This window comes from Electrona antarctica (assembly GCF_951216825.1).
Source record: "Electrona antarctica genome assembly, contig: scaffold_610, whole genome shotgun sequence".
Lineage (NCBI taxonomy): Eukaryota > Metazoa > Chordata > Actinopteri > Myctophiformes > Myctophidae > Electrona > Electrona antarctica.
This window is the reverse complement of record NW_027637609.1, coordinates 10,858-35,332: the sequence shown is the minus strand read 5'-3', so window position 1 is coordinate 35,332 and position 24,475 is coordinate 10,858. Positions and strand designations below refer to the sequence as shown.

The window sequence follows — 24,475 nt, the reverse complement described above, 5'->3', positions numbered from 1 at the left end:
ACACAAATCTTCTCTTCTGGGGTGGGGGGGGGGGGGGTCCCTGGCAATACAATATCATTTTTTGGGGGGTCCAAAGTTGGCACGAAAATATTTCAGACCTACTGATTTCTAAAGCATTATTTTGTAGAATCGGCCTCAGGTCTTCTAATGGGTATAACCTTCAAAGTATAATAGTATTGAATATCAGTGTAGGAGTGATGAAAGAGACAGTCTGGCGAGGTGAAGAAAGGCTACAGTGCATGCCGTTGGCTACACAGAGTATAAATAGGAGTGGCCAAAATATGCCTCCGCCATCTGAAAATATGTTGTTCCAGGGACCCCCGAGAAGCAAAGATTTGAGTTAAAATGTTCACTCTGTAACAATACATATTCAAAGATTCAAGGCACATTTTCTCGATTTTTCAAAAATAGCAGACCTACAAGCTCGTAGCGCGCCACTCGGTGGCGCGCTATGAGCTTGTAGATCTGCTATTTTTCAATAGCTAAAGCATAAAATGACCAAACACCAAAAGGGATTCCCGCCCAAAAATGGATTTTAATGACCATTTCAGTCACTAAAATGTGTAATCTTGAAGTAAGCAAAATATACCGTAGTCATACATCCTAAAATACAACGGACTAAATGCATCTGAATACCTTTGGCAGTGAAGAAAGGCTACAGTGCCATGCCGTTGGCTACACAGAGTATAAATAGGAGTGGCCAAGACTGGGCGTCTGTCTGTCATTGTGTGTGTGTACTTGTATTACTTTTGTGGGGGCCACACAACAAGTACAGTTGGTAGAATTTGAGAAATAGAGTACGTTGCAAGGACATTTTCCCTGCTTCTCGTTCAACACCGGCGCACTACTATAAGTACTTAACCCATTTAGGCCTGACCTCAACATTTTTAAAAGTTCTTCTAAATCCTCCATTTTTCTGAAATAAATATTTTCACGATTTAAAAAAAATAGCAGACCTACAAGCTCGTAGCGCGCCACTCGGTGGCGCGCTACGAGCTTGTAGATCTGCTATTTTTCAATAGCTAAATTATAACATAATGTTTAAAACACCAAAAGGGATTCCCGCCCAAAATGGGTTAACCCATTTAGACCTGAGAACGATTCTACAAAATGTCTTCTCTAAATCATGACAGTTTTCTGAAAAACCTACGTTTCTAAGTCAGTGGTTCTTAAACTATTTCATGTCAAGGACCCCCAGAATTATATGTATTTGGCCCGACAACATATCTGAAAATATGTTGTTCCATGGACCTCCCAGAAGCAAAGATTTGAGTTAAAAATGTTCGCTCTGAAATTCAAAGATTTGCGCCACATTTTCGTGATATTTCATAAAATAGCACATCTACAAGCTCTAGAGCTTGTAGATGTGCTATTTTTCAATAGCTAAAGTATAACATAATGCTTAAAACACCAAAAGGGGTTCCCGCCTTAAAGTAGCTATAAGCAATAATATGTCAAAATTTTAATTACTTTTTTTTTTTGTATTCAGACAGCCACCAATGAGTAAAACGCTCCCAATTTTATTTGGCTCTTTGACACATCTAGGGACCACCATCTGCATTCAAAGTTGTTCAAGCTTTGTCATTGGTCGAAAAAAACCCCGGTCGAAATGACTAACTAATTAGGAAGTAGACAGGCAAATCGACCAATGACAAAGCTTCTAGGAACATATTTGAATGCAGATTGCGGCCCCTAGATGTGTCACAGAGACGAAACCTTTTTTGGGAGCGTTTTACCCATTGCTGGCTGTCTGAATAATAAAAAAAAAACATTAAAATGTTGACTTATTATTGCTTATAGCAGCTTTAACTCTGGCTTTGGGGCTAGGGTTAAAAATGTCAAAATTATAAATAAAATAGCATTCATAAAATTGCCCTTCTTAAATGTAGATGTCCTCACAAGTATAGTTATATCAACGTGTGTGGGTGTGTGTGGGTGTGTGTGTGTGTGTGTGTGTGTGTGTGTGTGTGTGTGTGTGTGTGTGTGTGTGTGTGTGTGTGTGTGTGTGTGTGTGTGTGTGTGTGTGTGTGTGTGTGTGTGTGTGTGTGTGTGAATAAGCGTGGACATGCAGAAGGCATGTTGTGCAAAGAGGACAGGCTATTGAGACACATCTCTTTTGGTAAATGAGAAATAACCAGTAAATGATGTTTGCATACAGTATCTTTATCTTTTGTTTTGACCTCACCCTGCTCCGTCTCCACTCACCACTCCAACCTTGCAGAGCAGAGAGAGATACCTAGATTAGATTAGACTAAATTATTTGTTTCCCTTCCATTCTGCGTGTTTGTGTCCCAGTGTGAACTTGTCTCACTCACACACACACACACACACACACACACACACACACACACACACACACACACACACTCGCCTTTCTTGACCTGACGGCCACAGTCGGACCGGGCCGACGACTGATTTAAATGAATTTTTAGCACATCTCCCTTTCCAACCACTTCTAGGTCGTACCCTTACTTACTTTTATAATTCCCATTATTGCTACTGTAGGTCGCATTTACTATGAAAACCTGCATCTCCCGTCCGCCTGTCGGTCCGTTAGTTAGTTAGTCACCCACGCCTCCATTGGTCACGCCTCCATATATGGTCACGCCTCCATATATGGTTATGCCTCGTGATATCTCGCGACATCACGTGACATCATGGCGACACTTACTGTAGATCGGCATATATGGAGCCGGCCAGCAACTCTACATCTGACCTAAAACCTCAAACCCTTAGATCTCCATATATGGAGATATATGACCTGTTCTGACATTCCATATGTTGATCCGAGCTCATCAAACAATGTACACTCAAGACACGCTCCATTTATAGCCAGTACAGAATTCTTTCCATACAGTATGTTGATCTGACCGCATAAGATTATTTTGACCGACTGACTGATTGGGTGGGATTAGGGGGTGGTGCGGGGGTGGATTCCAGTTCCCAGGAATACCCGAAAGCCTATGACAGGAATACAACTGGGATTGGCTGCCCACGAGCTGCTGGGAAAGCATCAGGTCAGGAGGACTATAGGGGGAAATGACACAGGCAGGACGGGGGAGGGGGGTGGGGGGGGGGGGGGGGGGGGTGGTGGGGGCTCCTGCGTAGTTAGATGTTCTATTGCATCACCGTGGTCTTTCTCTTTTTTTCCTCCTATTTTCGAGTGACTCACTACTACGAACCTAACTGTATTTTGCATAAACATCTCTTTGCCTAACATGCCCACCCGGCGTAGACGGTATATTAGCGATTGCATGTATTTGCTTGTTCTCTTTTTAACATGCAAGGAGGACTAGAATGCTTAATGTCTCAGGGAGAGTTTTTTAATGTTTATGCCTGGCTTTTCTTTTCTTTTCTCCATTGCTCTGTAAAGCACTTTGAGCTGCATTTCATGTCATGAAAGGTGCTATACAAATAAAGTTTTATTATTATTATTATTATTAGAAGTCAAATAAAGCTCATCTTTCTTTCAGAATGCATGATCTATGTGTATTTACACAGGGGAGCTGTTTGAGATGTGTAGTGTTTTTGAGTGGTGTAAACCACTCCTACAACTGGCTTTGTTTGTCTGTCTGTCTGTGCTCAAAAAATGAGCACGGTTGCTATGGTCACCCAGTTCACACACGGGTGTGATTTCATTACGTCAGACATTACGTCAGACCACAGCTGATCAGTCTATATAAGACCTTACACCACTCAGTTCACACGGGTGTGATTTCTTATTTTTTGAGTGGTGTAAACCACTCCTACAACTGGCTTTGTTGTAGGAGTGGTTGATGCTGATTGGTTGATGCTGATTTCGATTTCATTACGTCAGACATTACGTCAGAACACAGCTGATCAGGCTATATAATACCTTACACCACTCAGTTCACACAGGTGTGATTTTTTATATTCTGGGGGGTTGACCTCCCCTGCTCTTCTCTGAACGTCCTTTCAGCCATCATCACAACCCCTTTTTGTGTGTTTCATTAATCCAACCCGATCCAGATCAAGGGGAGGCTCTGGCCGGGCTTTCTGCGCGGCAGCGTCTCACATCTGGAGACACTAAACCTCACGTCGGCCGTGTGTACTTACTACTTTGTGGACTTTCATGTTCCTGTCACACACAGCCTGGTATTTAGTAAGCAGTCTGGACAGAGGCTATGGGACATGAAGTAACAAATGTTATACACATTATTGGCCCCCATGCTGGGGCAGCGACAAGTGTGTGTGTGTGCGTGCGCGTATGTGTACACTACAGTATATGCACAAAGGCACCTGGTAAATAAATGGTAAATGGTGCATTTATATAGCGCCTTTATCCAAGGCGCTTTACAGAGATTGTGCATTATATTCACCCATTCACACACCGATGGCAGCGGAAACCATGCAAGGCACCAACCAGCACATCGGGAGCAATTTGGGGTTCAGTGTCTTGCTCAAGGACACTTCGACAGTAACTCTGGGGGAGCCAGGGTTGGAACTGGCAACCTCACGGTTTCCATCCAGCCACTCTACCCCTGAGCCACCGCCGCCCCAACATTTATCTGTAATTGCCCCTTTTCTTCTTTCTCCTTTACCTTCTATTCCTATACCATTTGTCTGCCCATCTGCCCCCTTCTTTTGTGTGTAATGTATCATTTTTCTGGTCTAGACTTGTCCAGAGCTCCACTTAGCCCTAAACAACACAGGGATTGGGATTTTCCCCAGTGTTTTGCATCTTTCTCAACGTGTGTGTGTGTGTGTGTGTGTGTGTGTGTGTGTGTGTGTGTGTGTGTGTGTGTGTGTGTGTGTGTGTGTGTGTGTGTGTGTGTGTGTGTGTGTGTGTGTGTGTGTGTGTGTGTGTGTGTGTGTGTGTGTGTGTGTGTGTGTGTGTGTGTGTCTGCGCGCGCACGCACGCCCTGGGGTTAACCTGGCTCTCTACATGACTTCGATATCTGCCCTATCGACATGTTCCCACTCATCCATCCTGCACGCACGCACACACACACACACACACACACACACACACACCACTTTTCAGGCCGTATAGACAAGCAGGCTCTGTCTAGTTATACAGGAAATTCCAGAATGGTCCTCTGCTGTTGCGTTGTGCTACAGCAGGCTGTCTTAGCAGGCTCTCTCCACCTGGCCTGTTGCGTTGTGCTACAGCAGGCTGTCTTAGCAGGCTCTCTCCACCTGGCCAGCCTGTTGCGTTGTGCTACAGCAGGCTGTCTTAGCAGGCTCTCTCCACCTGGCCTGTTGCGTTGTGCTACAGCAGGCTGTCTTAGCAGGCTCTCTCCACCTGGCCTGTTGCGTTGTGCTACAGCAGGCTGTCTTAGCAGGCTCTCTCCACCTGGCCTGTTGCGTTGTGCTACAGCAGGCTGTCTTAGCAGGCTCTCTCCACCTGGCCTGTTGCGTTGTGCTACAGCAGTCTGTCTTAGCAGGCTCTCTCCACCTGGCCTGTTGCGTTGTGCTACAGCAGGCTGTCTTAGCAGGCTCTCTCCACCTGGCCTTTTGCGTTGTGCTACAGCAGGCTGTCTACTCTTAGCAGGCTCTCTCCACCTGGCCTGTTGCGTTGTGCTACAGCAGGCTGTCTTAGCAGGCTCTCTCCACCTGGCCAGCCTGTTGCGTTGTGCTACAGCAGGCTGTCTTAGCAGGCTCTCTCCACCTGGCCTGTTGCGTTGTGCTACAGCAGGCTGTCTTAGCAGGCTCTCTCCACCTGGCCTGTTGCGTTGTGCTACAGCAGGCTGTCTTAGCAGGCTCTCTCCACCTGGCCTGTTGCGTTGTGCTACAGCAGGCTGTCTTAGCAGGCTCTCTCCACCTGGCCTGTTGCGTTGTGCTACAGCAGGCTGTCTTAGCAGGCTCTCTCCACCTGGCCTGTTGCGTTGTGCTACAGCAGGCTGTCTTAGCAGGCTCTCTCCACCTGGCCAGCCTGTTGCGTTGTGCTACAGCAGGCTGTCTTAGCAGGCTCTCTCCACCTGGCCTGTTGCGTTGTGCTACAGCAGGCTGTCTTAGCAGGCTCTCTCCACCTGGCCTGTTGCGTTGTGCTACAGCAGGCTGTCTTAGCAGGCTCTCTCCACCTGGCCTGTTGCGTTGTGCTACAGCAGGCTGTCTTAGCAGGCTCTCTCCACCTGGCCTGTTGCGTTGTGCTACAGCAGGCTGTCTTAGCAGGCTCTCTCCACCTGGCCTGTTGCGTTGTGCTACAGCAGGCTGTCTTAGCAGGCTCTCTCCACCTGGCCTGTTGCGTTGTGCTACAGCAGGCTGTCTTAGCAGGCTCTCTCCACCTGGCCTGTTGCGTTGTGCTACAGCAGGCTGTCTTAGCAGGCTCTCTCCACCTGGCCTGTTGCGTTGTGCTACAGCAGGCTGTCTTAGCAGGCTCTCTCCACCTGGCCTGTTGCGTTGTGCTACAGCAGGCTGTCTTAGCAGGCTCTCTCCACCTGGCCTGTTGCGTTGTGCTACAGCAGGCTGTCTTAGCAGGCTCTCTCCACCTGGCCTGTTGCGTTGTGCTACAGCAGGCTGTCTTAGCAGGCTCTCTCCACCTGGCCTGTTGCGTTGTGCTACAGCAGGCTGTCTTAGCAGGCTCTCTCCACCTGGCCTGTTGCGTTGTGCTACAGCAGGCTGTCTTAGCAGGCTCTCTCCACCTGGCCTGTTGCGTTGTGCTACAGCAGGCTGTCTTAGCAGGCTCTCTCCACCTGGCCTGTTGCGTTGTGCTACAGCAGGCTGTCTTAGCAGGCTCTCTCCACCTGGCCTGTTGCGTTGTGCTACAGCAGGCTCTCTCCACCTGGCCAGCCAGGAATGAGCCTAGCCTATATTTGCCTGAGTCGTCATGCCTGTCGTCATCCCGACCTGGGCAGCGGATAACCAACCCATTGAGTTGTGAGCTCGTGAGCGCAGCAGGAGCGAGTGCAAAACCATTACTAGTGGTGGGAAAAGTACTCGCGTTTTTCTTTTACTTAAAGCTGCTATAAGCAATATTATGTCAAAATATGAATGACCTTTTTTTTTTTTTGGTATTCAGACAGCCAGCAATGGGTAGAACGCTCCCCCAAAAAATGTAGTCTCTGTGACACATCTAGGGGCCGCAATCTGCATTCAAAGATGTTCCTAGAAGCTTTGTCATTGGTCGAAAAAAAACCCGGTCGCAGTGACTAACCAATCAGGAAGCAGACAGGCAAATCGACCAATGACAAAGCTTCTAGGAAAATCTTTGAATGCAGATTGCGGCCCCTAGATGTGTCACAGAGACAAAAAACATTTTGGGGAGCGTTCTACCCATTGCTGGCTGTGTGAATACCAAAAAATAAAAAAATAAAAAGGTCATTAAAATTGACATTATTGCTTATAGCAGCTTTAAAGGAGCATTCAGTGATTTGGGTGATTTGGAGAAAAAAAACGGTCCACCCGGTAACAAGATGTGCACATGCACACGCTCTACAGTGGGGGAAGTGCAACAGGCCAACAGCATGTGCACCAAGGCCCGCCCCACTCGATCATGATTGGAGGAAGGCTCCTCTCATCCTGATTGGATGAAGGCTTTGCCACCCGCCACCAAAACTGAAACTAGGGTTTTTTGACCCCAGGGGCTCACTGGGGACAGGGAGGAACTCCTTATATGGTCAGCACACTCTATAGTAGGGAGGAATATCCAAAAAAAAGAAAAAAATAAGTGATATTTGAATGAAGTGAAATCACTGAATATACCTTTAAGTAAAAGTATAAATTTTGTAATGTAGAAAAACTGTTGGAAGTAAAGGTATCTTTTATAAAAATTACTTGAAGTACCAAAAGTAGAATGTACTCAATATGCAGAAAGTTTTCAAATTAATGTATAACAATTTTTTGAACATGTCAGATCTACAATCTACTACGTGTTGTGAGCTTGTAGATCGTTGAATTAGGGCTGAAGCATGCTGATAACCATGTCAGTCAAATCCTTATTAACCACTTTCACTGGCTGGCATCCCTATGTTTGGCTTTATAGTAGGGATGTTAATCGATTATTCGCCGTTAAGAAATTAGTCGTTAGTCGTTAACAGTTAATAACTAATCGTAATTAATCGAAAATTATGCTGTTCTCAGGGCTTAAAGTTCTCAGTCCTGGGGACTGATTTCAGTCCTGAGGATCTCATAGGGGTCATTTAATGAGATCAGTGCAGATTTGCAAAAAAAAAACATTTTCAGTCTTGGGATTGTTTTAGGCTTTAAGCCCTGTGTTCTATCATTGGGTGGTTTACTGTGAATAATGCTACGCGGTCGCGCATGTGTGCCCGAGGAACGCACATACAAATCTGCCATTGCCTGGCCCTGCATCATCAATGGGCAAATACATATTTTATTAAGGAATATAATATGCCTTTTGCATTATTTCTGTATATCTGCAAAATGTAGATTTGTATATTAGACATTGAGGGAAATTAAGATTCTCAGATTTTTTTACAAAAACGCTTCTTATCAACTAACCGGTTAATCGATCGATAACCTTATCAAAACGTATCAATTAACTATCAATGCATTAATCGATAATTCACATCCCTACTTTATAGGCACATATTTTCAAAAGAATAGCATTTAAAAAAAAAGCAAATCTACAAGCTCTAATGCAATGTATTGTTTATAAGTGGTTAAGGTCATGAGGATACAGGCCTTGCTGATAGTAGCCCTAGCAACAGCCCACTCACCCTCCACTCTCCATCCACATCATTCTGCACTGGGAATTACCCCACCGTGTCCACTATCTTGTCAAGCACTTTCAACAGCCAGGTGCACAGAGCAGGAGTTATAGGTTTTGCAATGAATGCACCGAGTGGTTTATCTTGTTTTCCACTAGAAGGACAACACATATAATGTAATGTCTGGGAAAGAGACATTAAAACCGATGTGTTTTTTAAAAAGCGGTGGCACACCTGTCTCCTATGTACAGCTATGTGTGTCTGTCTGTATGTATGTACTGTCTCCATGTACTGTATATGTCCGACCTGAAATGGCACTGTTGAGCTTCACACTGTGAACTACAACTGGTTACATTTGGGGCGGGAACCCCTTTGGTGTTTTAAACATGTTGTAATGTAGCTATTGAAAAATAGCAGATCTACAAGCTCATAGCGCGCCACCGAGTGGCGCGCTACGAGCTTGTAGGTCTGCTATTTTTTGAAAAATCGTGAAAATATTTCTCCACTATCTGTCAAGCACTTTCAACAGCCAGGTGCACAGAGCAGGAGTTATAGGTTCTGCAATGAATGCACCGAGTGGTTTATCTTGTTTTCCACTAGAAGGACAACACATATAAATGTAATGTCTGGGAAAGAGACATTAAAACCGATGTGTTCAAGCAGTTACAGCTACATTGTGATGCCTACAGTTGGAGGCCATCGATATTGTCCTTTTCTTTTTGCTGAGGTTTGCGTGATCTGCGCAAAAGGACAGTTAACCCATTTTGGGCGGGAACCCCTTTTGGTGTTTTAAACATTGTTATAATTTAGCTATTGAAAAATAGCAGATCTACAAGCTCATAGCGCGCCACCGAGTGGCGCGCTATGAGCTTGTAGGTCTTGCTATTTTGAAAAATCGTGAAAATATTTATTTCAGAAAACTGGAGGGATTTAGAAGGATTTTTTTTAAATGAGGTCAGGCCTAAATGGGTCAAATGATAAGGGACAATATCGGTGGCACCCAACTGTACAGCTACATTGTGATGCCTACGTGTTGCCTGCGCTCTTTTTGAGGGATGTCTGTGTTCAACCGTGTGACTATATGAGCACCAGTAACCAATGAGTACCAAAAGGTGCGCTGTTGTGCAGAAACAGAGAGAGAGAGAGATAGTGCTGCACTGTTGCCTGCTAATGAGAGAGAGAGAGAGGGGGGGGGGGGGGATTTGCACCACTCAGTTCACACGGGTGTGATTTTTTTAAGCGGTGCACACCGTCTCCTATGTACAGCTATGTGTGTCTGTCTGTATGTATGTATGTATGTACGGTCTCCATGTACTTACATGTCCGACCTGAAATGGCACTGTTGAGCTTCACACTGTGAACTACAACTGGTGACAGGTGCATGATGGGAAGCAAGTTTTTAGTGTAACACCAATATATGTATACCTGTATAGAGCGTTGCAGTCCCGCCCCTTTCATGACGAGGCTAGAACCAGAAGTGACATTTCTCATTCATTTTCCTTTTTTTTTACCCATTTTGACCTGAGATCAGATTCTAAAAATGTCTTCTACATCCTGACAGTTTTCTGAAAAAGCTATGTTTCTATGTCAGTCGTTCTTCGATTTTTCAAAAAATAGCAGACCTACAAGCTCGTAGCGCGCCACTCGGTGGCGCGGCTATGAGCTTGTAGATCTGCTATTTTTCAATAGCTAAAGCATAACATAATGCTAACACCAAAAGGCGTTCCCGCCCTGAATGGGTTAAAGACGATTACGCCGCGCGGGACAAAGCCAACTTGTGACACATCATGAGAATAAACGCAATGTTTTTCGCTGATCAAATAATTTGTAAGAAGAAAACCAAAAAAAGTGTTGTATCCTGCCATCTTTTTCTTCTTACAAATTATTTGATCGGCCCCAAAACATTGTGTTTACTGTCATTTGTCGTCACAGCTCGAGTGGCTTTGTCCGCGGTGTAAACGTCTTTTATATAAATACTTTTTGAAAAGTCTATGAGGAAAATGAAGGGGGAATTCACTTCTGGTCCTCGGGAGGGGGCGGGACTGCGAAGCTCTATATATTTATATCTTTTTGCGTTACACCCAGAGGTCGAACATTCTATTAAGTCAGCAACTGTGCTTGACTCGAAACTTCACATTATGGTGTGATGTTTTTACTATTGGGGAAGAGACAGACTGTATTTGCACAGCTCATCATTTGTCTGAACACTTGTTGATTCATAGAGGAACCGAGAACATAACATACAGTAAAGGTGCTTCCCTTGTTTCAATATGGAGCTATAAAATAGTTGACATGACACAGACTGTGTGTTGTAATGTTTGGTTGCTTCTAGGGCTCAGTGAGGTGAGACAGAGCTGTTGTATCATTTGCCGCCAACGCTTCTGTTCACAGATATTAAAGATGGAGTGCCGTGAATTTTTTTTCCCATCCTAAAACATGATCATCAAGTATTATTATTATGTGGATGAGGATTTTTTTCAAAAAACTGTCGTTTTTATGTGGACACGCCCATCACTTCATTAAGTTTGCCTGGTGTCAGGTGACCTGAACTGAAGCCGCACCCACAGCTGTTGTATGTTAAAGGGGGAGGGGTTAGGGGAGAGGATGATATTGTGATGTCACTACAGTATATCACTGTTTTTTTCATTGGCACGTTTGACTGGCAAGGTGTTCAGCCTCCAGGAAGAACCCCTAAATACCATGGGGGTCTAATGAAGTACTGTCACCTCATAAACACATGAAAAATTGGGAAAAAAAATACAAAAATCACGGAACTCCATCTTTAAGTGTGTGTATATTTCACACGGGCACATAGAGTCCGACTCTTCTCGTGGGCGGATGCTTGTTTTTCCAGCCGTTTCAAGTTAAGACTCCTCAGAGAAGCTACAATCTCGCACAATAAGTCATTGTCCTTAATTTATATATATATATATATCTGGATGACGTCTCGTCCTGCTGAGAAAAGGCAATTAAAAAGCCAATCCACGCCCGGCCGTGGGTAAGGTGGAACAGGAAACGTTCCTAAATGCAGAGTTTACCCCTGGCAGTCCTCCTGAATGCCAGGCATCGGCCAAGGCTTCCTTTCTGCCCAGTGTTACTCGTCCCTTGTTACTGTAGTAACAATGGGCCTCGGATGGCCTGTAAAGGAAAAGGTTATGTTGACCTGAGCGCAGTGTACCGACTGCTGCTCTCTCTTCCTTCCTGCTTTGGGGGAATAATGGCCCTGTGCTTTTATTAGTGTTTTATTATTGGCAAGGTGTACTGGCAGGGCTGGGAATGCTTTTAGTGGGCAAACTATTTCCCCGGCTGCCACCAGAGATGGCTTGTGAAAAAGCGCCTTGGCCATTCCTAAACAACAGCATGCGGATGGGAGAAAACTTGAACCCCCCCCCCCCCCAAGTAACTGCATGCCCGAAACCAAAGGAGTGCCCGTGGTATTGGTCCGTCAGCGTGTTTTGCGGACTTGGGGCCAAAGAACTTGCTGAACCGCGACAGAAGTAGTTAGAAAGGGCTATTTCTGTCAACAAGTTGTTCAGCATTGTTGGACATGAGCCGCCCTGTTTACATGGCAGAACACTGTGGGCTGAGAATGCCAAGTGTCTTAAACACATGGCAACAGTCATTTAGTGTGATCTTAGACTTGGCACACTCTGAGGGCAAAACGGGGAGTGAGCCCACACTTGAATTAGCGACTAGCAGAGATTAATGTAATACTTTGGAGTCTTTTTTTTAATCATGCCTCACACTTTCAAGTCTACAGCGATTTGTTGGATCAGGTTGCCAGCATCTATAAAAATCACATTAATAAGAACGCAAAAAACCAAATATCTTCCCTTGGCCTATATATTATAATTATGATACATTTTCAGATGGCAGCCCCTCTCTCTAGCTGGCCCAAGATAAATATTGGCCACAGACGGGTGGCACAGGAAGACATGATTCTGTCAATGTGTGTATGTTTAGTGTGGCGGAGCCCCATTTAGGCATAAACCGTCTATAGGGGAAACACCGGTGTGGTTGTTTAACCCTTTTAGGCCTGACCTCGAAATTTAAAAAAAAATCTAAATCCTCCAGTTTTCTGAAATAAATATTTTCACGATTTTTCAAAAATAGCAGACCTACAAGCTCGTAGCGTGCCACTCGGTGGCGCGCTATGAGCTTGTAGATCTGCTATTTTTCAATACCTAAATTATAACATAATTAAAACACAAAGGGGTTCCCGCCCCAAAATGGGTTAACTCATACAAGAAATAAAACACTACTTTGTAGACCAGGGGTTCTCAACCCGTGGGTCGCGACCCCTCGGGGTTCGCCAAATTATTTTGGGGGTCCCCAAAAAAAAAAATATATATATATATTTCTTTTATTTTTTTTGCAAATGAATGGCTGTAAAATGGAAATGAAGTTTACATAGTGCATGCATACACCTCCCTAATGATTATATCTGGTTTCAGTATTTATCTATGGTGTATTGTCTCTATTATTAAGGTTATTGTAGCAGTCAATTTATATTGGGGGTCGGGCGGCGGTCCTGAGACATTGCCAAAGCATTTCCGGGGGTCCCCGGTCCAAAAACGTTGAGAACCCCTGTTGTAGACAACCAGATTATAGCTCAGTACACGGCATGCACTGTACCTTGTTATATTTGATTACAATTAGAGATGTCCCGATACTGTATTGTTATCGGGAAAAGTATCGGATCGGCCCTTATTTGTCATATCGGTATCGGTGAATATGCCAGTCTAACCACAGATCCGACATAGGCGTAAGGGGTTGACACTATGGCAGGTCAATACAATGTTGGGACATGTGGAGTTTGCTTTGGAGTTGCCCAAACTGCAAGTGCACATTTGAGTGATGAGTCTGCTATAAACACAACACGAGATATAGCTATAAACACAACATGAGATCACGACACTGGTATCAGTATTCGGTATCGGTATCGGCTAACACAGAAATTGAGGTATCGGAATCGGATCGGAAGCGAAAAATGTGTATCGGGACATCCCTAATTACAATGAATTGAGACTGAGACAGTCACATATAGATTTCACAGAAATGCATAGAGTTGAGTCCCAAACAAAGACAAATGCTGTTGTTCTTTCCCGGACATCCATTGAGACAATTATTGTACATTTTATAGATCAGTATTGTTGAAGCAATGTGCTCAGCAAAAAAAAATGTAATATTTATGTTTTTAATTATTTATAGTCTTTTCTTTTTTTACACAGTTACATTTGTAACTTTTTGTATATTTAACCTGTCGTGTTTATTATTATTATGGAAATTGGTTAATTGGTTTGGGCTTAGGTGGCAGTAGTCACCACCCATCGTTGGAGCCAATCAGTTGTACCCCTTCCTGTATACAGGTGCACACCCATTCCCTGTCAGAGCCATCAGTTGTACCCCTTCCTGTATAAAGGTGCACACCATTCCCTGTCAGAGCCAATCAGTTGTACCCCTTCCTGTATAAAGGTGCACACCCATTCCCTGTCAGAGCCAATCAGTTGTACCCCTCCTGTATAAAGGTGCACACCCATTCCCTGTCAGAGCCAATCAGTTGTACCCCTTCCTGTATAAAGGTGCACACCCATTCCCTGTCAGAGCCAATCAGTTGTACCCCTTCCTGTATAAAGGTGCACACCCATTCCCTGTCAGAGCCAATCAGTTGTACCCCTTCCTGTATAAAGGTGCACACCCATTCCCTGTCAGAGCCAATCAGTTGTACCCCTTCCTGTATAAAGGTGCACACCCATTCCCTGTCAGAGCCAATCAGTTGTACCCCTTCCTGTATAAAGGTGCACACCCATTCCCTGTCAGAGCCAGCCAATCAGTTGTACCCCTTCCTGTATAAAGGTGCACACCCATTCCCTGTCAGAGCCAATCAGTTGTACCCCTTCCTGTATAAAGGTGCACACCCATTCCCTGTCAGAGCCAATCAGTTGTACCCCTTCCTGTATAAAGGTGCACACCCATTCCCTGTCAGAGCCAATCAGTTGTACCCCTTCCTGTATAAAGGTGCACACCCATTCCCTGTCAGAGCCAATCAGTTGTACCCCTTCCTGTATAAAGGTGCACACCCATTCCCTGTCAGAGCCAATCAGTTGTACCCCTTCCTGTATAAAGGTGCACACCCATTCCCTGTCAGAGCCAATCAGTTGTACCCCTTCCTGTATAAAGGTGCACACCCATTCCCTGTCACATTATTCCTGAAGAAGATCCTAAGGGATCGAAACGTTGATTCAAATAAACCAGTGGAGCTGAGTTTTCATACCAGTGTTGCGGACTCTATTTTTTCCACATTTGTAACTTCCAACATTAAAACATATAATTTAATATAATATAATACATAATCTACACACATTTACTGAGAGTTCAACCAACTGTACACAATGCTTTGACTGTGAACTGAACTGTACAAAGTGAACTGCTTAGAAAGTGTTGACCTTTCTTGGAAAGAACCGTATTAATTCTAATTTGTAGAACATTGCCTGCACACACGTGGAAACGGCCTCTTTTCTCTCTGAACCTCTGTAGTCTAAATAATTTAAGATTATATTTAGATTACACTCTGCTGTGATTCTGACCCTTTTATACACACATCTCTGAATTGGCTTGGACACTCTTAATCCACTCTAATGCGGTTTTAACATTGATATTATTATAATACCATGTTTAGTTAATGCCATTAAGAAAGGCATCTCATGCACATATATATCCTACTTTCGGCACCAGAACGCAACAGTATTTTATCTACATATATACGAGGCAGTCAGGTTTTTTATTTATTTATCAAAAGCCAAGTTCAGGCTTAGTCATTTGACACACGGGTTTAACCAGGGTGTCCTACTGTGACAATAATTGGATTAACCCATTCTGGGCCGGAACCCCCTTTTGGTGTTAGCATTATGTTATGCTTTAGCTATTGAAAAATAGCAGACCTACAAGCTCATAGCGCGCCACCGAGTGGCGCGCTACGAGCTTGTAGGTCTGCTATTTTTGAAAAATCGAAGAACCACTGACATAGAAACATAGCTTTTTCGGAAAACTGTCAGGATGTAGAAGACATTTTTAGAATCTGATCTCAGGTCAGAATGGGTTAAAGGTCCAAAGGGAGCCAGGAAATATCAGTGAGGACATTGATAAGGCCATTACAGTTCACCCCCTGTGGAGTAAAGTAATGCAGCACTGACACACGCATTTCATCCACGCAGCACGATCCAGAGCACATGCAGATATGATGGGTTTTGTGGTTTCTGAAAGATGGGCCTGTTTTTCTCCCTGGGTTCCAATTCATTTCAATTGCAGAGTTCATTTTGTGTCCTTATAGTCCTCCTCCATTGCATCTTTTTTGTTTTGAACAACAAGTGAAACTGTGTTTTCCACATACATTATCAGGGGTTGACACTAAGGTCTCAGAGGCACTTGCGGTGGTGGTGGTGGCGGCGGGGGGGTTGCTTGAGAGAGAGATAGAAAGCAGGGGAAGATGCGGAGGCGGCGCGCAATGATCACGTTCAAGACATATATATCTCATGTTGTGTAAATGTTTATATAGCCAACTAAACTAAGACGTTCACTCAAAATGCACACTTGCCCGATCGGGCAAGCCTTCACCTGCCCGACCATTTTCTTGACTTGCCCCGGGCAAGTGGGCAACCGTTAGTGTCAACCCCTGCATTATGTTTAAATGGTGCATTTCGTAAAAGGTGAATTTATACAGCACTTTTATCCAAGGCGCTTCACATAGATTGTGCATTACGTTCATCAATTCACACACGCATTCACACACCTTCACATAGATTGTGCATTACGTTCATCCATTCACACACACATTCACACACCTTCACATAGATTGTGCATTACGTTCATCCATTCACACACGCATTCATACACCGATGGCAGAGGAAACCATGCAAGGCACCAACCTGCACATTCGGACCAATTTGGGGTTCAGAGTCTTGCTCAAGGACACTTCGACACTAACTCTGGGGGATCGAACTGGGAACCTTGCGGTTCCCCATCCTGCTGCTCTACCGGCCACTCTACCCCTGAGCCACTGCCGCCCGTTCTTAGATTTAGACTAGTATAGCCAATTATCCCCCCTTTGGCCAAATGTATGCAAATACCTGCATTCCCCACACATCTTCTGCGTGCTTTTGTCACGGCTGTTCCTACTGGCTCACCTGTCAGTGAGGACGTATCTCCACCCTACCCCGCCCGCTTGACACACCCCTCTGACAGGCGCTGCCCACCCCAACCCGTAGGAGGCACTATAGTGCAGCGACAAAGATTGCCCATCATTCCCTCCCGGGTGTCCCTCCAGTGATCACAGCCCTGTGCTCCTGTGGAGGCTCCGTGGAGGATGCAACGCCCTAATCTCCACAGTGGTAGACAGAAACGTTTAGCCATGCGCCACCTCAGGACCACCCGACCACAGAATGTATTATTCCTCCAAAAGCAAAAGAAAACTTTCCCTCCCCCTTTTACATAAAACTGTAGCATATCCCATCAAACGGTATTGGAAATGGATTCATTTGGCGCACACAGCCCTCACCAGAGCATATGAAATCAATCAAGATTAAGAATGTGTGTGCATGCACCTTTGCACACTGGTTTTTGGCTTTGCACTCTGATAGCTGCTGGGGCCTACTCTCTCTCCCTCCCCCGTCAGTGTCTTTCACAAATGCTATGTTGCAACATTTCAGCGTAACTTCACTGGAAATTAACTGTATTTTTAAAGTGCATGTACGTGACACATTGCGTGCTTCTGCAAACGTTACTGTACACTGACTGCACATTGCTGTCACTGGGTAGTTAACCACTACCAAAATCAGAGAGGCAACGTCGCTGTGTGTGTCAGCTCATCACGGGCTGACCCAGCACTCCACTTGCCCCCAAATTTGCCACAGACTTCTTCATCACTTCTCTGTCTATGGTCTAGGCTTATTATCCTGCCCTCAATGACTTCACATCATTTGTACAGTTAATAAACTGTAAAAATAAAACGCATTTTTCCGACACATTTCAGCCACCTCCTCTACAAGCTCATAGCGCGCCACCGAGTGGCGCGCTATGAGCTTGTAGATCTGCTATTTTTCAATAGCTAAATTATAACATAATGTATGTAACCACCAAAAGGGGTTCCCGCTCAAAATGGGTTAATGCAGCGGTGCACTGGTGTCATCCACAAGCTCGCAAAGCAACGCGGTGTGAACTTGTAGATCGGCTGTTTTCTTTGCGCAACATCAGTATAAACTGTCCACGTGGACCAACAGAGCCCGCATACAGTTGCCTTGACCTCCATATCGGCCTCCATTCTCCTCTTCTCCTCAGCGGAGTTTCAGTGATGTTCTGTGTCACAGACCTGACACAGCACTTCCTCCGCCGTCTCTCTCTCTCTCTCTCTCTCTCTCTCTCTCTCTGGTTTCAGCTCTCTCCAGCCCCGGAGCGCTGCCTGCCTCTTTTGGACAATGCCCGTCCTTGTTTGTGTCGCCCCCACATTTCGGGAATCCCGGCATTGCTGGTAACCACTGGTGGAGCAGGACGATGAGGTCACCAGCTCTGTATAGCCTGCCCTTGCCCTTGCCCCCCCCCCCGCCTCTCTCTCTCGTGGCAAAGGGGGGAGTTGGTTATGCCATTCGTTATGAAACAATGAATGCTTTCTCCTTCGGGGCTGATATGTGCAGCCAGACAGACAAAGACAGACGGGCAGACAAGTTGACGCGAGGCGAAGACATGTCCTGTGTCACTCCACCTTAATATTGCGGGGATTAATGGAGAGACTGTTTCCTCCACGCCGCCCACACCTCCCCGCACGCACGCACGCACGCACGCACGCACGCACGCACGCCCGCCCGCACGCACGCACGCACGCACGCACAATCTCATATACATCCAGAGCAATTCTCTGTTTGGGCTGACCTGTAATTGTTTTAGCTAAACGCTTTCTCTACAGAAATGCCACTGCATTGTAAGAGAAGCAGATCAGGAATAGAAGCCAGCCAGCCACACATTTACACAGTGGAAGTGCAGTTATGTCATCGGGTCACATTTCTTTTTGTCCAGTCACAGTCTGATCCACTGGGCTTTGCGTCAGTTTGACCAGTGAGTGAGTCAGGGAAACAGGGTTCCCTTTCACTTCTGGGGGCACAAATGGACCCTCCTAAATTAAAGAAGAAAAAATAAATCGTTGTGTTATCTCGTTAATCCTCATTCTCCTTTGCATTACAACCAGCAATGTACTAGAATGTCTTCCAGTTGTACATTTTCTCTGTCTCTGTCTCTGTCTCTGTCTCTGTCTCTCGCTCTCTCGCTCTCTCTCTCTCTCTCTCTCTCTCTCTCTCTCTCTCTCTCTCTCTCTCTCTCTCTCTCTCTCTCTCTCTCTCTCTCTCTCCTGTTATGAAATCTACTGTACGAGATCATGCCAGTGCAATCAGTGGAACAATGGTTCCTTCCTACAAAGAAAAAAAAGAACAATATTTTGCCAATTCCATTGCATTTGCCATCTCTAAGGGATTTCGCTTGAGGAACACAAAATCTGTTAGAAATAACAAAAGCACGGGCATAACCAGGTCCAAACAACTCATTAGATCAGCTGTGTTTTCCTCTGGTATCCCCCTAGCATGCAACTCGTTTTCTATTCCATTGCTGAGATCCTGCAACACCAAATAGGCAGTATTCATGCTCATGTGTTTGTCTCTCGGATTCCTCACAACATGTTTTCATGATATTGGCTTCCAGCACTGCAGCGTCGCTCGCATTAATATTGAGCACTTTTCTTTTTCTTTTTTTCCACATTTATTGCCGCATGCGTCAATGAGGAAAGGGTGCCTTTCCCTCAGTTTTGTGGAATTAGGTTGGTGGAAAATTGTTGTTTTGGGCCCGGCGTATACTATAGCTTACGATGCGCGACAGGTGGCTGCATACAATTGTGGTTTTCCGCGCGGTGGATTTGCATACTGGTTCCCGCCTCCGGCCTCAGTCAGTGGGGGTCAATGTTGTTTGTTGGCACTGGCCATGCAAATCAGCTTGGTGGGAGGAGAGTTATTGAATTGTATGGTATTGAATTTGTATAGAAATGGTACACAGCAATTATCGTTATCCGTCATGCTATACAGCGGGTGGTAGACCTACTGCAGCTTTGATATCTGTCCAACAAACTTTGCACCGCAATCCACTTGCAATATAAGTGCTGATCTGGGCGGGGTAGTCTTTTGCGGCGTGCTATAGGCTCTATATACAGTATGTACCATTCCATTATGTCACTCGCTCATAGCAAACAGACGGCTCAATTATCGTTTAGCACGCTGGTTCTCAGCGTGGCTTCTGGCCTGGGTAGCCTCAGGGGTCATTGAGCGGGTTCCAGGGGGTCCCCAGCTAAGTGATTGATAGTTAGGAATAAGACCCAAATGGACCCTTATGGGGTCCGTAACTCTGAGAGTGTATGAATGGACCGCCACAGTCCATTTGGTTCCATTTGTACGCTCTCAGTGTTACATTAAAGGACCACTTCATTGGTCGTCACTAATGTTCATGATAAAATACCACAGTTTCTTTCTACTCAGTCTCATCGTTAGGCAGATTATTATTATTATTTTTATTATCATGAGAACGATGGGTTCCATAATGCATTGCAACTTTTCAGGAATAGAAAGCCTGCAGTTTCTATTAGCTTGGATTCCCCGGATTGCCGCCGACCCCCATCTGAAAATATGTTGAAATTACTGATATTGGATAATCCATCCATTTATAAATTATATATCAAAATGGTTAAAGTAGAACCATCACCAGGGACCCCTCAGGAGCAAAGGGTTAAAAACCTTCACTGTGAAAGAATGTATATTATAGATTTGCACACATTTTCATGATTTTTCAAAAATAGCCGATCTACAATGAGCTTGTATATCTGCTATTTTTTCAATAGCTAAAGTATAAAATTATGGTTAAAAGTGGTTAAAAGCTAAGGTGACACAGATGTGTTCCAGGTTTTAATGTTATTCTTTGAAATTAAAAGAGGTTGAGAGTCAGTGTTTTTTAGCGTGACGTAAAAGAAAGCCAGAGATGTGATGCTAGTGGAATCAGGATGCCATGCTGCGCTCATGCTGTGGTGCAACAGGACATCCTTTCTTTGGCAGACTGGCACAGCCATCTTCCTCTGGTTCGGCGATGGGAAACGTTGTGCTGCTGAGATTCTGGCCGTTACCCGACCCGACAAACGTTGTTTGTTCTCGTTCTCGGAGTATAAATATTTTTCTCACCAGTGTGCCTCCCGTTGATTCTCATTTCCATTTCCATCCAACATGTTAATTTGCCAAATTAAGCCTCTTAATTTGGGCAAACAAGAAGTCACTTAAGCGTCGTAATTCAACGGACCGATTTAGCGTTTAACTACATTAACCATGATTTTATTCTTGTTTATTGAAAAATAGCAGATATACAAGTTCATAGCGCGGCACTGAGTGCCGCTGTACAAGCTTGTAGATCTGCTATTTTTTTATCTTTGAATCTACAGTATATTCTTTCACAGCAAATGTTTTTAACTCAAATCTTTGCTTCTGGTGGGGGTCCTTGGAACAACATATTTTCAGATTGGAGGTCAGCGGCCAATTACATATAATTATGGGGCTCCTTGACATGAAATGAGTTTGAGCACCATTCATATAGAAACAGGTTTTTCAGAAAACCTTCATGATTTCGAAGACATTTTGTAGAATGTGGTCTCTCAGGTCTAATAGCGTTCTGTTATGTTCTCCTTCCCAATGCAGCACCTGGTCCAGTGGGATTCGGCTGACCCGGAGTGCCTGCTCCAGCTGGTGAAGGAGATGATCCAGCAGTACCACCAGTACCAGTGCCAGCGTCTGCGCGACAGCTCCCGGCTGCTCTTTGAGTATGACAGCCTGCTGGAGGACCCCAGCTACGGCCGCAACATGGAGATCTACGCCGGACGCAAAAACAGCTGGGTATGGATGGATGGATGGAACACATGCAGCGTCTAAAACGTTTTTTCATTCCAAAACATTCTCACCATCACGCCAGGAGACTAGACAAGCCAAACAAACCCCATCGTCGTACACAGGTGACGTCTGCTTCTGCGTTTTTTGTTCAGAATAGACATCCTCTCCTATTGGGTTTTCTGTGTAGTTGTTTTTGGGGGGGGCGTGGTGTGCTGTCGGTGCTTGCTATGTTAATATTGGTTTGGTCCTTGATCTGTTGCGACCTAGTCCTAAACTAGTAAACTAAACTAGTCCTTACCCGTTCAAAGATAGATCATAGCCTATTATTGATACATACATGCATTTTGAAAAACAAAACAAAAAAAAGCCCATTTTAGCAATGCCCTGCTCCACAATCACACTCAGAAAAAACATCCCTAAGTAATTGGACTCAGGAGAGTACACAAAATGACCAACCATTTTGTACTTTTAGATGTACACAGTACAGTAGAGGGTACAGTAGAGGGACCCCCACACGGTAACTCTGTCATTTCTCAACCGTTTCGGACGCGGGGCGGCTCGCCGAAATCGGGCCGGCACCCTGGGTGCGTTCCTGTGGGTCTGGACCCCCCCCGGGGACCCCCACACGGAGTTGCACCACTTACTTCACACGGGTGTGATTTTTATTTAACATTTGCTTATCCAGGAAAGATGTATTGGTTTCCAGCCGCGCTCTGCTTTGCTTTGCTTTGCATCCATACACAAATGCACAACTGTCTGGGACCTTGGATGAGTTGAAGGATGCATTTGCAATGGGAAAAAAACACAATCATGCAGCATCAGGTCTTCTTTACAAAACACCGATTATGCAATTGGGAAAGAAGTTCAAGTGGTTGTTTCGTAAGTGTGTGGACGAAACGCTCTGTGCTTCTGCAGATGAAATCGTCGAAAAAAGGATGTGGTAAGGTTGTGCGGTTTTTGGGCAAACAGCCATTGTGGCGAACCTGATTTTTTTTTGTCGGCCTAGAAAATCACTGAAGCACTCGAGCCAGCATACTGTCAAATCGTCTCTGTCGGTTGGAAAGCTCATAATGTCCCAAACGTTCAGTTTTCATAGATGTCATTTTGGATGTGTGACGATGTATGATCGTATGATGTATGATAGGGCATGAATTTACAGTATGTTGATCAGACTTGGCAGTTTGGTTTGTGATGCTCTTTCCAGTTGTGTTCAACCCTTTTCAATCAAGGTCCATTATTTATTCAGCATCTGAGCAACGGAACCACCATTTGATGACATTTAGCCTCTCAGACCCACAACTAAAGAATATTTTGTTATCATTCATGGATACGATTTTGTCCACAATTCCATGCTGTATTGATGTGGCACCACTAGGATTGATAACAGGCAAATGTTGATCAAAATAAGAATTATTTTAATTTGCTAATTGTGCCGACTTATTGTAAATTACGGTAAGTAGCCTAATGCAGGTATTTAACCCATTTTGAGCGGGAACCCCTTTTGGTGGTTACATACATTATGTTATAATTTAGCTATTGAAAAATAGCAGATCTACAAGCTCATAGCGCGCCACCGAGTGGCGCGCTATGAACTTGTAGGTCTGCTATTTTGGAAAAATCGTTAAAATGTGCCTCAAATCTTTCAGAAAATTGTCATGATTTAGAAAACCTTTTTTTTTTTAAATTTCGACGTCAGGCCTGAATGGGTTAACAAAGATGTAACTCTTGAGAGTGTAAAATTAAACCAAATGGACCCGTGAGGGTCCATTTGGTTTAATTTTATACTCAAGAGTTAACCCATTTTGGGCGGGAACCCCTTTTGGTGTTAGCATTATGTTATGCTTTAGCTATTGAAAAATAGCAGATCTACGAGCTCTATGAGCTTGTAGGTCTGCTATTTTGGAAAAATCGAAGAACCACTGACATAGAAACATAGCTTTTTCAGAAAACTGTCAGGATGTAGAAGACATTTTTATAATCTGATCTCAGCTCAAAATGGGTTAAAGATCTATAAGGGTCCATTTGGTTACCAACTCTCCATTTAGCTGGGGACCACCTGGAACCCCCTCAAGGCCCACTGGTTAAAACCACTTCTCTCTGCCTCTCTCATTGCAGACGGGAGAGTTCTCGGCGCGTTTCCTGCTCAAGTTGCCCGTGGACTTCAGTAACATCCCTGTGTATCTCCTCAAGGTGAACGAGCTCTCACTATTATCCTACGCTTCTCAAACCTTCTCATTTCAAGGACCCCCAAAAATGATATGTGTCTGGCCGCGGACCCCTATCTGACAATGTTTTGTACCTGGGAGGACCCCACAAGAGTGGATTTGAGTTAAAATAATAATAATATATTATATTCTTTTTACGAATGTGTTCAAAATAGTAGATGTACAAGCTCGCAGCACGAAGTGACACGCTGTGAGATGTGAGACACACAGATGCTTTCCTGGTTTTAATGGGTTAAACCACTCCCATTTAACATGATTCTTCATCTATGGACCCCCCCCCTAAGGAGGGTCCCTGGACCCCTCTTTGAGAACCACTGCTGTAAAGCCAGTGAACTCGCACTCAGTCTACTGTATGTTGGGGTAATATTTTCCATTAAGCAGTATGTGGCAAGATGCTATTTTTGAGCCGTGCAATCTGTACATGCTCTGGTTGTTTGTGTATGCAGGTACAGTAGGTCCGCACAGCCTATCTGGTAATGGCAGGGCTTAATGAAATAACTGATTGGGTGCAGACTTGGCGTGCGTGCGTGCGTGCGTGCGTGCGTGCGTGCCTGCGTGCCTGCGTGCCTGCGTGCGCGCAGTGCGTGAACACACACACACACACACCACCCGAGTAAGTCGTTTGAGTGCATGCGTGTGGTGCGTGCATGCTCCTGGACAGACT

At 44.8% G+C, this 24,475-nt stretch overlaps 1 protein-coding gene across 1 annotated transcript in view; it reads left to right on the top strand.

The window, feature by feature from the left end:
* LOC306918784 (BRISC and BRCA1-A complex member 2-like) overlaps nucleotides 1-23,848 on the top strand; it is a gene marked incomplete at its 3' end in the record, with an annotated part of 44,341 nt that extends 20,493 nt beyond the window's left edge. The window contains exons 5-6 of the mRNA XM_079531649.1: nucleotides 21,398-21,592; nucleotides 23,702-23,848. Of these exons, the coding sequence (XP_079387775.1) occupies nucleotides 21,398-21,592; nucleotides 23,702-23,848 (342 nt within the window). The remainder of the gene's footprint in view (nucleotides 1-21,397; nucleotides 21,593-23,701) is intronic.
* Nucleotides 23,849-24,475: the final 627 nt, after the last annotated feature.